This window comes from Sorex fumeus, unplaced genomic scaffold, assembly GCF_029834395.1.
Source record: "Sorex fumeus unplaced genomic scaffold, SorFum_2.1 ptg000042l, whole genome shotgun sequence".
In the NCBI taxonomy this organism is placed as follows: domain Eukaryota; kingdom Metazoa; phylum Chordata; class Mammalia; order Eulipotyphla; family Soricidae; genus Sorex; species Sorex fumeus.
Genome location: NW_026606099.1, coordinates 3,706,493 through 3,724,031, shown reverse-complemented (window position 1 = coordinate 3,724,031; position 17,539 = coordinate 3,706,493). Strand labels below are relative to the sequence as shown.

At 41.3% G+C, this 17,539-nt stretch overlaps 1 protein-coding gene across 1 annotated transcript in view; it reads left to right on the top strand.

Moving 5' to 3' along the window:
• Positions 1-17,539, top strand: part of LOC130029298 (chromatin remodeling regulator CECR2) — a 169,886-nt gene that overhangs the window by 86,406 nt on the left and 65,941 nt on the right. The window contains exons 2-3 of the mRNA XM_056120230.1: positions 3,204-3,298; positions 15,608-15,791. Coding sequence (XP_055976205.1) covers positions 3,204-3,298; positions 15,608-15,791 — 279 coding nt within the window. The remainder of the gene's footprint in view (positions 1-3,203; positions 3,299-15,607; positions 15,792-17,539) is intronic.

The following is a 17,539-nucleotide window of genomic DNA, read 5'->3' as shown; positions in this document are numbered from 1 at the left end:
TACTCTCAGTAGCTTGCCGGGCTCTCCAAGAGGGACGGAGGAAGCCGATGCAAGGCAAACACCCTACTTGTAATTTGTAAATAACAAAGTAATGACTTTCAAAAGAACTTTACTGTTATTATATAGACATCACCACTATTCAGTATACATTATAATTAGTGGGTTAGTCTTGTTTGGTTTTAGTTTGGGAGCCAAACCCTGCTTTGCTCAGGGCTTACTCTTGACTCTGCGCTTAGGGATCATGCTTGGCAGTGCTCAGGGGACGGTCTGGAATGTCCAGGATCAAATCTTGGTATCTCTATGGTCCTGTGGTTTTTTTTGTTTAATTTTTGTTTGGTATTGAGGGATTGAACCCAGGACCTCAGACATAGAGAGTATTAATTGGTGTTAAGGTTAGAAACTGAATCTGTAATTAATGAATCCTTAAAAAATGGAACTTGAGAAATGTACAGCAGGTAGGTACTTGCCTTGCACATTGCAGATCCAGGTTCAATCCCTGGCACCACATCTGGTCCCATAAGCACTGCCAGAAGTGATTCCTCAGGGTAGAACCAAAAATAACTTCTCAGCTTTGCCAGATATGACCCAAAAACAACAAAAATCAGATTTTGTATGCATCACACCTTTAGTGTAGTGTACAGTTGGAACTTAGTTTACATGCAGAAGTTAGCATCATAGTGAAAAATGCATACAAGCTTTGTATCACAAGACTTAATGAATTAGAATATCTTGGAACATACCAGTTTATTGTGAGAGATTAAGAAAAAAAAAAGAATCATCTGAAATTTCTAAAATTTTCTATCACTTTTTGTCCCATTTGGTTTAGAATACTGTAATAATAAAACAAGGTAGATATTTAGTATTATCTACCTGAACCTTAAGGAAAGTAAATAATTTCACCTTGGATTAAACTGTTAATATGGACATTACCTCACTTCTGTTCAGATGAGTTCTAGCAATCTCAGTTTTAGTGATCTCTCCTATTTTAGTTAATAGGTGTAGTGTGTGTCATTAAAATTGTCACATTACTTTAACAGTGCTGTTTACCCCCAAAATAGTGTTTGTTAAAGCTGTTATAGATGTGATTTACCATTAAAACTGTTAAGTGAAAAATATTTTCTCATTATGTACACTTGAAGAACCTGCCGTTCAGTACTCATCAATGCGCTGGCTCAACTCTTCACACGCTACCTGTCTGATTGCAAGGTTCCATCCCAATGGAAAACCAGCAGGAGTGTTCTACTCTACAAGAAGGGAGACATCCACAGCATTGGCAACTATCGCCCGATCTGCCTGTTATCTGTCGTCCACAAGCTATTCATTCAAGTCATCCTGAATAGGATTGGCAGAACACTAGATGAAGGACAACCATGCGAGCAAGCTGGGTTCCGAAAAGGATTCAGCACCATCCACCATATACCCACGATAACCAAGCTCATTGAGATTTCTCGGGAGTTCAAGATGCTGCTCTGTCTAACGTTCATTGATTTAAAGAAGGCCTTTGATTCTGTTGAGACAGAAGCAGTCATCGAAGCCCTAGCCAAACAGGGTGTTCAAATTCAAATACATCAGGATCCTCTGTGAGCTGTTTTACAGATTCACTACCAGGATCTCACTATTCTACAAGGAAGTGATCATCCATGTCAAGAGAGGGGTTTGGCAGGGTGATAGCATTTCACCGAAACTCTTCAGTGCCACCCTGGAGAACATCATGCAATGACTGGAATGGGAAGGAATGGGAGTAAAGATCAATGGTTGGCAAATATACCACCTCCGCTTCACTGATGACATCGTTCTAATAACACCAAACATTAGCCACATGGCACAAATGCTGGCTGACTTCAACCGTGAGTGTGAAAAGATCGGACTACAGCTGAATCTCATGAAGACAGTGTTCATGAGAAACAGTCTTGTTCCTGACGTTTCATTCACTCTCAACGGAATGACCATCTCCAAATGCAAGTTATGTGTACCTAAGTTGAGAAGTCAACATGACGAATGACCTGGCACCTGAGTTGTGCAGGAGGAAGAGAGAGGCTTGGAACACCTTCAAGAGCATCAAAGAAATAGCTAAGAGGACGAAGAACCTCCAACTCCGGGCACACCTCTTCGATTCCACTGTTCTTCCTGCATTAACATACGCCTCAGAGACCTGGGCCCTACGCAAACAGGATGAGAACACTATTCGGGTCTCCCAAAGAGGAATCGAAAGAGCTATGCTTGGAGTATCACGCTTTACTCAAGTGAGAGAAAGAATCCAGAGTTCCGACCTCCGTCGACAATTGAGAATCAGGGACGCTTTCTTGTTTGCCAAGGCATTGAAAATCAGGTGGGGTGGACACGTAATGCGACTTGGAGATGACCGCTGGACTAGAGCCGTTACTAGATTCCATGGGACGTCAAAAGATCACGTGGCCGCCCACCTACAAGATGGTCAGACTTCTTCGTCAAGACTCTGAATGATCAGTTTGAGGCTCTTCGTGTTCCTAGAACAAGCAGATGCCATTGGGCTACACTAGCATGCGACAGGGACGAATTAAGACATTACTGGCGCCTGCTTGAGCAAATTGATGAGTAACGGGATGCCAAGTGATCAAGTGATCATTACGTATTTGCTCCTTGATTTTTCTTGCCATTTAAATAAAAAGCAAAACAACTCATTTTAAATTAAGTTCTTTGGTATTTATGCAGCTAGCATTAATTTATAGAGATACACATGAGTTTCCTAATATTCAGATAAGTAGAACAGAGGGAGAAATAAACACCAGAGGAAGAATTAAAATCTAAGGCCAGAGAGAGTCTAGAGGTTAAAGCACTCGCCATGTATCCCACTTATCCTGATTCTATTCTTGTCCTTACATGTGGTCCTCTGAGCACCATGAGGGTCACTCCTGAACCCCACTGGGTGTGACCCAGGCCCCCACCACCCCTGTCAAAAAACTTATTTTAATGGAGTTGAATTCTAGATTATCTTCAAGTAGTGAGGGTGGAAGGAAATGAATGAGATGAAAATAAAATACACACTATTTTACTCTGACCCTTTGATTGCTGGGCGAGTGGTGTTGAGAATGGTTATGGATTTTAAGAAATATAACCTCTGAATCTCTCTCTCTCTCTCCCCTCTCTCCCCCTTCTCTCTCTCTCTCTCGTCTCTCTCCCCTCTCTCTCGGCTCTCTCTGCTCCCTCCTGTCCCATCTACTCAGGAGTTAGAAGCAGCTCTTCACAGAGATGATGTGGAGTTTATCAGTGACCTGATTGCCTGCTTGCTTCAGGGCTGCTATCAACGAAGGGATATCACGTGAGTAATTCTGATCTTACAAAGCCTTTTTCGTAGACCGGACTCACCAGTCGTAGTCATTGAACCAGTCGTTCTTCTGTAAACCAGAACTGATCATTAGCTACTTCAGTTAAAAGTGTAGGATCAGTAAGTAAAGGTAAGGAGAGGTCAGAAGCGGAACCTGTAGTTAATAAATCCTGCAGATAACTTCCCAGCCCTGTTTTTGGCTTTTATTATTGAGTTTTTATTATTATCTTCGTATTTACACAGATCGTGGATCCACCAACAGACATTCTAAGTGTAGAATTGAGTTTTCATCCTGATTCATGTTTGCTGTATTTATTGTTACCTCATGTTATAACTGGAGTGTCCTTTATTTTTGTCAGGTCTGTTTCTTGAGTTCATAGCACAGTAGCATGATTTTTATTCTTTTTCTCACTTGGAGATTATAGTTGTTGTTGCTGTTGTTGTTGTGTACGTTTTCCCCTGCCACTTTCCTTACCATATCTCTCATTTTGCCCCCTCTTTTCCTGAGGTGGTAACTTTGAGTCTGTTGTTCTAACTTTAGGTTGGCCATTCATTTCTTCTCTTTTGAGTGAAATCATCTAGTACTTGTCATTTATCTTATGATTTATTCACTTTCCATTATTTCTTTAAGGTCTAAAGAGGTAGTTCAGTGGGCTTGAGCATATGCAAAGTATGCTTTGCATGGGGGAAGCCTGATTTGGAAACCTGTCACAACCTTATCTGTCAAGCATCCTGAATACCACCAGGCATGCTACCCCTCTCCCCCCCCAAAAAAGAAAAAAATTAAAACCAAAGCAACAAAATAGTGATGCAGTAAACATTGGTTTGTGTATAACTTTGTGTTACCTACTTTTTTCCCCACTGTATGTCCTTAATTTCAAGTGTGTGGGTATATTTCTATCAGTTCACATGGATCATGTCTTTATTTTGATAAAGTGTGCCTTAATTTTAATGTGTCTCCATTTTAATGTTAGAAGTCATGGGTTTTTTGTTTGTTTTTGTTTGGGGGCCATATCTGGTGGCACTCAGGGGCTACTGCTCAGGATTTACTCTTGGCTTTTCACACAGGGTTCATTACTAGTGGGGCTTGGGGGCCCATATGGGGTACTGGGGTTGAACCCAGCTTGGTTTTGTGGAAGGCAAATGCTCTGCTCTTTGTTCTGTCCCTCTGTTCCCCCAAAGCACAATTTTTAGCAAAGCTTCCATGCTTACTCTCTCCTTAATTACCTAGTAAATAATTTTCTGCTACACTTGAGATGTGTAGAAATTTGGAACAACATTTTTCTTCTGTGGACAATATAAAAAAGCTTCTTGAGAATCAGTAAGTAGCTTAGCCCTTACAGTCCAAATAATGGAGCTTGCTAAAATAGCTTTTTCTCCAACTGTACACATTCCATTTGCCACTGTGTTTCTATACAGAGTGATAGAGCAAACTGGAAAAGCTGGGGCAGCCTGAGTTTTCCTGTCTCGCTCTCCAATGCCATGCAAACTTGGAGGTGTTTATTGTTCGTACAATTTTAGAATTCCAGTAGTGCGCAGCTGCAAAAGCGACCTTACCACCTCTCATGATATTCATAATAAGCAATAGAAAATAAATTATCTAGCATCTACCACTGTCAGGTAGGCTTAAATGATGGTGGGAACGTGTAATGGTAGTGGGATTGGTGTTGAAATATTGAAGGTAATCAAATAATGTGAACAACTTTATGAAAATAATTTTTTTTTTACAAAATAAAAAAAAAAGACTCAGTAAACCCACCTAAGTTGTCTATTAGGGCTGGGAAAGTAACCCCAGTTTATAAATTTGTAGTTAAAAGGTAAGAGATTTGATGAAATACTTTATTTTGGTTAAGTAGGGCACTTTTGACGCTAGACAAGGGTTGGGGGGGGGGGTGAGACCACTTAGTACTGGTGATCAAATGGAGGCTTCCCACGTGTAAAACATGACTGTTTGAGATATCTGGCCATTAATATCTTTTTTCCCCCCCGAGTTAAAATCTAGTTAGTGGTGATTTTAAGCACACTTATACTCATTCTCTATACATTATCACATTTTATTTTTTTATCATAATGATTTTTTTCCTTTATAGTCGTGATTGTCATGGCCTGAGAGATAGTACAGGGTTTGAAGTACTTACTGTTCATGAGACCAGCCCCAGTTTCATCCCTACCATCATTATATGGTCACCCAAGCACTAGTAGTTGACCCCTGAGCATTGTTGGGTATGACTCAAAAACAAAACCAAAAAGGACCAAACAAAACCTAAAAAGAATGGTTGTCAAAATACCCATTATGGTAGATGAGCATGTATGTCTAACTTTTAACTTTTGTAAGCATGCGTGGTCTTAGAAATAAGAGCTTGCACACCTAGTGAATGGTCTTTCCTAATTTAGATTTCTGGAAATGTTGTCACTTTCTCCCAAAAATGAGCATATGTTAAAGGTTGAGGGTTTTTTTCTCCTTCTAGAGAAGTCCATGTTGTCTTTGGAACATATGGCTTTCCTCTTACATTTCTCTCTATAAAATTATTTTATCTCAAAAAATATATAACTTTAAATGTTAGAGAAAGGCCAATTTTTAAAAATTGAGGATATTGAGGAAATTTTCTAGCCCCTGGGGCAATTCCAAACCAGACCTGATGATTCCATGTGAGGTCCTAAGCTACCTCAGTTATGTTCACGGGCTTCCAGACCTGGGATCCTGTCCAGTAAGATATGTGCCTAACTGCTGAACATAAACATTTTACATACGCACAGCATTGTACTCTAGCATTAAACTACTTCCCTGACACTAATTTAAGGTGTTTTAATAAGTTATCAGGCTGCTTACCAGAGCAGTTGCTCAATTTTAGCCTTGAATCATCTATCTATCAGGGTATCTCTTTGCATAACCCTCACATGGTGTGTTGGCCAGCAGCACTGGTAGAGTGACCAGCCACCTCTCAGGAAATTAATAATCCTTAGCCATAGTTGGGGTAGAAGATTTGCTCGTAATTATAATAATGAGGGGCTGGAGAGAGCTCAGTGGAGTAAATGCATGTCTTGTCTGCCAAAGCCCGAGTTCTATCCCAGCATGCATGGTCGCCTGAGGACTGCCAGATGTGGCCCCCAGACAAAAACAAATTTTAAAAAATAGTAATGATAATAGTGTATTTAAAATCCTAATTCGAGGCTTTCAGTTACCTAATTGTCTGCCACCCCTGGAGTCAGCCAGTGCATGATGGCAAACAGGAGCAGTATCAGCACAACAGACTTGTTGCTCTCCTTATTCCTTATTATTGGCTGGGAACGATTGTTATTGTCACCTATCCTGTTCACCTGGCCCACTCCCTTGTTTTCTTTGCCTGCTTGTCTCCTGCATGCATTTCAATTAAAGTAATTCGATATGGCCCTGGGTACAATGGGAACCAAATGGGCTGAGTTGAGAATTTGGAGATGTGATTATAAAAGCAAGGAGAGCAGGTGAGTGGTCAGATTTGTGTTTTTAAATTAACAGCCTATGGCAGGATAGAAGTAGCAGGAGGATTTCTTAGATCAGAGGTTCCCTAACTTATTTGGCCTTATTTATCCCTTTGCAGAGAAATTGTCACTCAGCACTCCCCTGAAAATTGCCTTCTTCATATGAACATAAAGGCTACTACCAGACCCTTAGAGCATTCCAGAAATCTGAGGTGGCAGCATTACCCACTTTAGGAAACAGATGCTGGACAAGGCAGTCTAGACAGGAAAGAAGTGATCATCTTGGCCACACAATAAAACTTTCCTTGCTTTTTGAAAAAATTTACTGGGCAGAGGGCTGGAATAATAGTGCAACAGGTAGGGTGCTTGCCTTGCATGTGGCCAATCTGGGTTCAAGTCCCAGCCTTCTCAGATGATTCCCCTGAGCCCACCAGGAATGATAACTGAGTATCAATCCAGAAGTCTGACCTGAGCACTGCTGGGTGTAGCCCCCAAACAAACAAAGTCACAAAAAAGTCACTTCTTCTTTTGCATGTTGAGTATTAGGTAAAAGCAGTGTCCATCTATCATTTTGAGAGAGGAGAGCCCAGGGATTTCTCAGGGATAAGGTTCCTGCCTTGTTTTGTCATTGATGTTGTTGATGTTATCTTCAACACACCACAACCAAGTTACCCCAGTGAGCTCTACTACCAAGTACATGCAATTATATGTTATTGTAGCAGTAGAACTAAAGGGAGGGGAAGAAGGAAAAAATAAAACTGAGACCAAGTGACGCTTTAAAATACTGGTATGTATTTTGCTAGGGGCCAGGGCCATCGTGGGTGGAGGAGGAGAATGATCCCAAGCTGTGCTGGTAAGTGCCACGGATATATAGCCCTCAGGATTGTGGTGCTGTAGATTGAACCGGGATCGGCTGGAAGGTATGCAAGTACCCATGTACTGTCTTTCTGGCCTCAAATAGTATTCTGTTCTGCTCTTATATGAGAGAGTTCTTATACCCTCCCTTCTTGGCTCTCTTTAGTGCAATAAGAACTGAAGAGTTTCATGTTGTGAACAGCACCACTGTGCTGAGTATTGCCTCTCTTGCCCTACCTCCTCCCAAGCATTGTTAGAGAGACCCTCCTGTTTGTTTGATTTTTTTTTTTTAATAGCTGCTCAAGCCAAATTTGACTCACGGGTCATAGTTTGTAACCCCTGTTTCTAGAAAATTAAATATGTTATTATCCTAGTTCCACCAACTCAGTGTCATATGGAACCCAAGAAACAGAATGTCTAGGATCTGTAGAATACAACTTCTTTGTATGTATTGGTTAGGGGGCGGGGCACACCCAGCACTGCTCAGGGCTTACTCCTTGCCCTGTACTTAGGGATCACTCTTTTTTAAATTTGTTTTTAAAGTTGTTCATGATAATTTATTGCATTCAATATTCTAACACCAATGCCAACACCGTTACACCATCCCATTATTTCGAGTTTTCCCACCACCACCACCCAAACCTGTCCCAAAAAAGCACGTACTAAATAAGATATTTTGTATTGCTTGTTATGAATAATCTGCTAAAAATGATCCAGAAAAGTTTCCTTAGAGGAAAGTGTGTGGAGAGTGTTATATCTCACCCTGGGGCCATTAAGCCCTTGTATAAGAGGTTACTACTGTGTTGTTACAGGTTACCCTTGTGTGCCTATATAATCGAAATAGGTTCCCTTCTACATTACACCCCAGCAAATCAAATATGTTGTGCTATTCTTGGTACATCGGTGGGGCAGAGTATGCAATGTCACTCCAGGAATTCTAAAATTTTTGATTGAATAATAGAGCTAGAGTTAAATTTTTAATTAGATGGTGACTTTGGGTTGTGGAGGCATCTCTTCAGTGTGATGCTCTCTTTCTCTTCTAAGATTTATTTGTGGGTCTCTGGATCATGGTCATTGATGAGCTTATATGGCACCAGAGGCAGTTGGTGGGGTGAACCATGCGCTAGGGAGATGCGAGGAGGTGCTCATTCCTGGCTCCCGGAGAGCCTAGAAATTTCAGTCACAAAACCTACATACCTAGTTTTTCATGGATGAGGCTTGTCCCGAGCCTAAGAAGATCACCGATGAGCATGGCTGCAATTGTGTTCTGGAGGTTTTAGGCTGCTGGGGCTCTGATAGGACAAGTGGAGGGACTCACTTGCCCCTCTCAGGGGTGCCCAATATAAGACAGCCTGACACAGGGTGCAGAAGCATCAGAATCACTCTTGACATCGGGGATCACTCTTCACGGGACTTGGGGACCATATGAGGGGCTGGCGGTTGAACCCATGCTGCCTGCAACGCAAGTTCTCTACCCACTCTACTATGTCTCTTCTTGTTAAGTTCTTGTTAATTGTATTTTTCAAGCTCAGATTTGTGCCCCCATGGACCAGCATAATACTCTTTCTACTTCAACTTACTGTCTAGACACTACACTAAAAGCACTTCAGGAAATTCCATATAATCTTTTTAACAGCACTGTAACATAAATTACTCTCTAATCCATCTGTCAAGGATGAAGAATTTGAGACACAGGTAGGTTAAATAATGTTCCCAGAAGACTACAGTTGGTCATTGATAAAGGACAGATTTGGTATACCACTCTGCCCCAGACTTCAGTTCTTACCTACAGCCCAATGCTGCGTATTAATTAAAAGGGAAATCTTAAAGATTTTCTGATTTTCCTCCATCTAAAACAGAATGTTAGCTCTTTTGGTACTGTGTCTCTGACATGCTGGTGAAGTCTGTGGATTCCAACTAAGAGTACAAATTGAAATCGCAAAGTATAAAATAAGATTACGACAGAATCTAATTATATGTAAATATAGTTATTCAGATTTTGGTTTAGAGCTTGGGACCATGTGGCATTCGGGATCAAGCTGAGTTCCCCAACATGTAAAGCACACTCACAGCCCACTGAGCTGTCTCTCCAGCTCAAAGAGACATTTCGGATACAATAATTGGCTTCTTTATTAACTCACAAAATAGTATTCTCTGGCAGTAGTACTAATTCCAAATTGCTATCATAATCTTGAAGTATTCACTGTCACTGTCTTCCCGTAGTTCATCGATTTGCTCGAGCGGGCCCAGTAACATTGTGAGACTTGTTATTGTGTTTGGCATATTGAATACGTCACGGGTAGCTTGCCAGGCTCTGCCGTGCGGGTGAGATACTCTCAGTAGCTTGCCGGGCTCTCTGAGAGGGGTGGAAGAACTGAACTTGGGTTGGCCTTTGTCGGCCACAATTCTAAATGTTATTTTGTAGTTTGGGATTTTTGGTTTGTTTGTTTAGTTTTGGGGTCACACCCAACAGTATTAAGGGCTATTCCTGGCTCTGCACCCAGGAATCACTCCTGATATGCTCAGGGGGTGCTGGGGTGCTAGGGATTGAACCCAGGTTGGTGATGTGCAAGGCAAACACTCTACCCTCCGTATTATCTCTCTGGCCCCTGTAGTAGATACAACATATTATTAAAACATTTATTTCAGGCCTGAAGCAGTAGTACAGCAGATAGAGTGTTTGCCTGTCACACAGCTGACCCAGGTCTATTCATGGCATTCCAAGCAGTGCCCTGAGTACCACCAGGAAATAATTTTTGAGTGCCATGCCAGAAGTAACCCCTAAATAAGCATTGCTAGGTGAGGCTCCCCCAAAAAATTTTAAAAAGAGAGAATCTGACTTTTTATGATAATTGCTGCCCCTTTTTATAATTCAACAGAATACTAGCTTTATATTACTGGGCCCGCTCGAGTAAATCGATGAACAATGGGAGGACCGTGATTACATGTTAATATAAAAATGATGTTTTTTCAGCCATGTTTATGAACTGTATGACCTCTGACTCTCTGCTTAGGTTTTTTTTAACTCAAGTCTACAATATAGAAACAGCAATTTTGAAGTAAAAGCTAACTTTAGTTCTCATCCAACACAATCTGGTTTGTTATTTTTTGCCTCTCAGAAAATTACAGCAAGTAGGGCTCTTGCCTTGCATACTTCTGACCCAGTTTCATTTCCTAACATCCTTTATGGTCCCCCAAACCCACCAGCAGTGATTCCTGAGTGCAGAACCAGAAGCCCAAGCACAGCCCTGTCCGAAACTCAAAAAAAAAAAAAGGTAGAAAAAGTTTCAGGTATGCATAATTGCCTGATTTCCAGTGGTGTAATGTTCTGTAATCCTTGCCTATAATATTCAGTCTCACACGTATTTCACACTTTTCTGAATCGCTTACTAGTGTTCTCTCCTTTTAACAGGGAAATCTTTGGTTTGGTTGTTTCATTTAGTACTTTGATATACTCAGTGGTGGACCACTTGCCTAGCAGCTTTGCATGTGTGAGGTCCTGAGTTCAGTCTCTGGCATCTCTCTCTCACGCACACACACACACACACACACACATACACACACACACACACACACACACGCTATGAGATGGGTTATGTGCTCAATAAGGTGATGTGCAGAAGGCTGATATTTAGTCCCCAGTACCACGTGTCCCATCTGTCCATCCCCACCCACACCCTCCGTGGGAATAACTCCCCAGCACTGCAGTATGTGCTGCCCAAAAAACTCCAAATATTATTATGCCTTAGAAAACACTTAGAGGGGCTGGAGCAATAGCACAGCAAATAGGGCGTTTGCCTTGCACGCAGCTGACCCGGGTTCAATTTCCCAGCATCCCATATGGTCCCCCAAGTTGCCGCCAGGAGTAATTCCTGAGTGCAGAGCCAGGAGTAAACCCTGTAAATTGCCGGGTTATGACCCAAAAAGCAAAAAAAAAAAAAAGAAACACTTAGAAATGTCTTAGCTCAAAATTTTCAGTAATACCTTTTGTTGCCCATCAGTGATGGGGAGTGGGTGCCATAGCTAGATTCTGAGAATGGTCCTGTGGGATTTCCGATGCAATCCCTTTCCCTTGAGTGTGGAGCCTACAGTAGAATGTGGTGAGGTGATGAGATCCCTGATTGTTATGCCATACATGACTCCATCTTGCTTTCACACGCACAAGAATCCTTCTCTCCTGGATGAAATAAGCGGTAGACTGGGAAAACAACATGGTTAGAGCTGCCTTTATATGCTCAGGGGATCTATGTACTACCATAGAGATATCAAGTTCCCAAATAATGCACTGGATAAAGGAAGTTACAGAGGTCGATATCACCAATGACGACATGTAAAACAAGGAGAACTAAATTAGAATAACTGTATATGAGATAAATAATCAAGAAAAGCAGGGGAATGAACAACAAAAAAATCAGGACAGAGACTATACCTGCTAAGAAAAAAGAGAACAGTAGCTAGGAATAAACACATTAATAATGACTAACATGAGGATTCTAAAACCTTAGGGAACCTTTTAGTAACCTATAGGGTTTACGAAAAGAGAACAAACGCTGAACCCATCTCCAGCTGCTAATCTGTAGGTCAGGCGGAACCTGAGTATTTGCAGTCACACAAGTTCCGGTGGTGATGCTGTCAGACTTAGGCCACTCTTGAATTTCTAGTGTTGTAAGATTGATTTTAGATTCGTGATTTATCTGAATAGTGGAAAAATGAGTTTCTGTTTTACCTTTTGTGCATCTTGCAAATCATTTCCTTCCTCAGTATGGAAACCTACAAACAAAAAAGAATTTTTACTTGTAACATGCCTAATACAGCTTTCACAATTCCTGTATAGTCTCTTCTGCAAATATCTAGCCATTTGGTCTTATGAATGTGTATCCAAAAAAATAAAAAACCACTGGGTATTTAAAGCAATTCGTCTGCCGTTAGAAAATATTTAGCAAAAGTTGTCGAACTTAAGTTCAATAGACTAAGAGTGTTATTGGAAAGAAATCTCAAGCATGTTCTTCTTTGACGTAAATAGGGATTTTCAGGGCTGGAGCGATGATAACACAGCGGGTAGGGCATTTGCCTTGCACACAGCCAACATAGCTGACCTGAGTTTGATTCCTCTGCCCCTCTCGGAGAGCCTGGCAAGCTCCCCATGACTTATTCGATATGCCGAATACAGTAACATGTTTCACAATGTTACTGGGCCCGCTTGAGCAAATCGATGAACAATGGGAGGACAGTGACAATAACAGAGACTTTTAGACAGTATTATAAGTCCAGAGAACGATACTATTTATACTAAGTGTTGAGCTGGTTTGCCTGCGTTTATGAAATCACATGCTGAAATCGGAAGGGTCTTGCTCCCTGGCCTATGTCCTACTGCCCCTTTTATAGGCTACTTTTTTGGTGAAATAAATATTTTACTCTAGGAAAATAATCACTTTCTGTTTGGAGAGCTTGTGTGCATTCCACAAAATAGTATATCAATGATAAATTGATAAAGTGAAAAAAATTTTTGACTATCTTACTTTATAGGTATATAAATTTTTTGATTAATATGAGCAATTTTGTGCTAATACATTTTAAGATTTACATAAATTATTAGTAAGAGTGAAGAGAGGAAAATTTAAGGGGAGAATCTGAAGAGACCTGTCAAATTATATATTACTTAAATTTCTGCATTTAAAAGGATTCTTTTAAAAATCTATGGATAAAAAATAAAAACACTTGATTTTATATATATATATGTATTTAAAGAAACATTTGCTGTTAATGCAGTATAAATTTATTATCCAAACATAGAAAATTTCTTAGCAGGATAGGAGTAAACAGACCTTTTTTTTTTTTTTTCTTTTTGGGTCACACCCGGCAATGCACAGGGCTTACTCCTGGCTCTGCGCTCAGGAATTACCCCCTGGCGGTGCTCAGGGGACCATATGGGATGCTGGGAATCGAACCCGGGTCGGCCGCATGCAAGGCAAATGCCCTACCCGCTGTGCTATTGCTCCAGCCCCAACAGACCTTTTTTAGAGAGCAACCATAAGCACCATGAGTGAATGAATGCCATATTCATTGCCAAATGCTAAGAGTTTGTCTTGTCTTTTTTTTTAAGAATTTTTTACTTTAAGAACTGTGATTTACAGGGTTAATGATGTTGAGTTTTAGGCATATAATATTTCAACACCAACCCCTCCACCGGTGTTCCCACGTTCTCTCTCACCCAGCATATTTCTCCTACTCCCACCTGCCACCTTGACAGACACATTACAAATTTTGGTGGTTGCAGCTTAGATCTCATGTTTTCAGTGTGCTTCAGATATGTAGTTATACCACTCTCCCACAGCCCAGTGTAACCTAAGCGCTGACCCCTGTTCCCCGTTACTTCCCTTTCTCATCTACTTCCTCCCCCAACTTGATTTCTTTCCTTCTCTGTCCTTCCCCCTAAGGTCTGGAATCACGTGATCAAGGCATGCCCCCTTTACCATATTGCATTTCTTCATTCAGTTATTCTATATATCACAGATAAGTGAGATCATCCTGTGTGTGCTTTTCTTCTTCTGGCTTACTTCACTCAACATGATATCTTCCAATTCCAATCAGTAAATTGAATGATTCCATTGTTCCTTGCAGCTGCATCTTATTCCATTGTGTATATGTATCACATCTTTATAATTAATTCGTCATTGGACACCTAAGTTGATTCCATATCTTAGCTATTGTTGTATCACTGTATCACTGTCATCCCATTGTTCATCGATTTACTCGAGCTGGCGCCAGTAACGTCTCTATTTGTCCCATCCCTGAGTTTTTGGCAGCCTCTTCTTACTCGTCTTTCCCAACAATTGGAGGCTTGTTCAGGGTCAGGGGAATGAGACCTGTTATAGTTACTGTTTTGGGCATATCGAAAACACCACGGGGAGCTTGCCCATGTGGGTGCGATACTCTCAGTAGCTTGCTGGGCTCTCCAAGAGGTAGGTATATATATATATATATTTCTCTTTCTGCTTTGTTGCCTACTGAACCCCATTAAACATGGTGTGGTAATTATGGAAAATGGGTAGGAAGTGTCTGCGTGGTCTGGAAAGCAGCCTGGAGCATGGCAGCAGTTGGGTAGTGGAGGTCGGCTGCTGGGGCTGGGTCCCTTGGCGGGAGGGCTCTCACTCTCGCCCCCCTCTGGAGCGCAGAGCGCAAGTGAAAACAGACCCAGCTACTGTAGTCCCAGCTATTTTTTTAAGCTCATTTTCAGTCTAGCTATTGTAGTAAATGCAGTAATGAATAATGGTATGCATACATCCTCTTGGTAGAATATGGATTCTATGACACCTCTATCCTAAATTTATTGAGCACTCTCCATACTGTTTTCACAGGGGTTGAACCAGACAACATTCCCATCGGCAGTGGATGGGAGTTCCTTTTTCATCATGTACCTACTAGCACGAATTATTCTTAAAATATTTTATTGAAATTTGTTTCGAAAGATGAGAGAAAGGGAGAAATGCATGTTCAAGAGAGAACACAGGATTCTCTATAGGGGAAAATAGCAGCAAAGAAGCATCAGTGAGATGCATGTTCAAGGAGAACAAGTGAGATGCATGTTCAAGGGAGAACATGGGCTTGAAGAGCAAGCCTTTTCTTCCCTACTGGTTTTGATATGTGTCATTCTCACTGGTATGAGATGATATCTCATTGTCAGCTTGGTTTGGATTTCCTAAGGATAAGTGATGATGCAATTTTTCATGTGCACTTGACCATCCGACTGTCTTCCTCTGACAAGTGTCTTCATTTCCTCTCCCTTTTTTGATAGGGCTTTTGAAGTTGATTTTTATGAGGATACTTCATGTATCCTTGATATCAACTCTATCTGTTATGTTGAGTACAAATATTTCACTCAACATAATATCTTTTTGATCTTGCTGCTTTCAATAATGCAACTGTCTGTTTTTCTTTTTCCTGATCTTCTGTAATAATGTATTTTTGTATTGGGGTCCATTTGGCTAGGCCTCAGACATTCCACAGCTACCTGGAAGACATTATCAACTACCGCTGGGAGCTTGAAGAAGGGAAACCCAACCCCCTAAGAGAAGCCAGTTTCCAGGACCTGCCTCTCCGTACCCGGGTGGAGATTCTTCATCGTCTCTGTGATTACCGGCTAGATGCAGATGATGTCTTCGATCTTCTCAAGGTGCTTACTTGGCACTTCCTTTCCTTAAGCAGAATGTGCTTGTAGTCAGGTTATAATATGTGAAAATACTGGGGCCAGAGTAGCAGAAGAGCAGGTGTTTGCCTTGCACGTGGCTGATCCCCGAGCACTGCCAGGAGTAAATCCTTAGTTCCCACCCAATAACAGACTTGAATAGTCAGAGGCACCTCTGTATTTCAGTCCTCTTCATGGCCAAAAGTACAACTAAATTTTCCATGGAGTTTCACTTTCTAAGGTCTTTCATTTTATTTTAAATAAATGAAAATGTATAGAAAGCTACAATGACTTTAACCTCTTTGCAAGTGATGTTCATCTCAAGTATATTCATATATACACATTACCCAAAAATTACTCAAAAAAGTAAGGTGCGGCTAACTCTTTCCTTCCCTTTACTCTATTATTATTATTTTTTTTTCCAGAAGTCTGTCCCAGAGGGAAGGTATGGGCTGTTGCTTTTCACTCATAAGAGGATCATTTTCTAATCCTGTTCAGTCAGAAATCATTGATTTTGTGTTGTTGACTTCTCAGTCCAGCCTCGCTCAAGGACATGTTATAAAAATCACTGTTCAGTTTAGCTTTGTCTGTACTGAGAATTCAAGGACTTACATCCCAGCAGGAAGACCAGTACGGATCAGGCCCTGGGGTGAATTGGGAACTGTATTGCTAGATCTTGGCTGGAGTAAGACTGCTATGAGAGAATGCAGAGCTTCAATTGAGTGACCAACCTTTCACATTGCTGTTTTTGCTCCATCATTGTTTGTGTTTGTTTTTAAATGGGTGCTCATATATCACATGATATATTTTTTTGTTGTTTGTGCTGGAAATTGAACCCAGAGTCCCACACATGCAAGGCCTGCACTCTCCACAAAGCCACACCCCGGTACTTAAGTATGCACATGTAAAATAAAAATAATTAAACATTTTTCATTAAGTTCTTCCAAGTTCTTTTGGGGTGTGTGTGTGTGTATACAATGATGAGGAAACATTCTACCTATTTTCATATCCTGTTCCTCGGACCAGAAAAATAGTAGTGGCCTTGCACACAACAGAACCAGACTCAATCCCCAGTACCCAGTAAGATTTCTTGTGTCCCAGCCTGAATGATCCCCAGTTGCAGAGCCCAGAGTAAGCCCTTAGCACTCCCAGAAATAAACAAAAAGAAAAAAGAAGTTACGTATTTGTAGGGCCAGAGAGAGTACCATGGGTAATGTGCTTGCCTTGCAGGTGACCAAGAGGTTCAATCTCCAGCACCCCATATGGTCCACAGATGGACCAGGAGTGACTCCCTGAGCCCAGAGCCAGAAGGGGTAACCCTGAAACAATGCCCCCCCCCAAAAAAAAACTATTTGGGGGCCTTTTTTAAACGTTAGCACTGTAGCACTGCCCTCCTGATGTTCATCAATTTGCTTGAGCAGGCACCAGTAACATCTGTATTGTGAGACTTGTTACTGTTTTTGTTTTGTTTGTTTGTTTGTTTGGGTTTTTTTTTTGTTTGCTTTTTTTGCTTTTGGGGTCACACCTGGCAGTGCCTAGGAGTTACTCCTGGTTTTGCACTCAGGAATTATTCCTGGTGGTGCTGGGATATGGGATGCTGGGAATCAAACCTTGGTTGGCTGCTGCAAGGCAAATGCCCTACCTGCTGTACTATTGCTCCAGCCCCACGAGACTTATTACTGTTTTTGGCATATTAAATATGCCACGGGCAGCTTGCCAGGCTTTGCTGTGCAGGC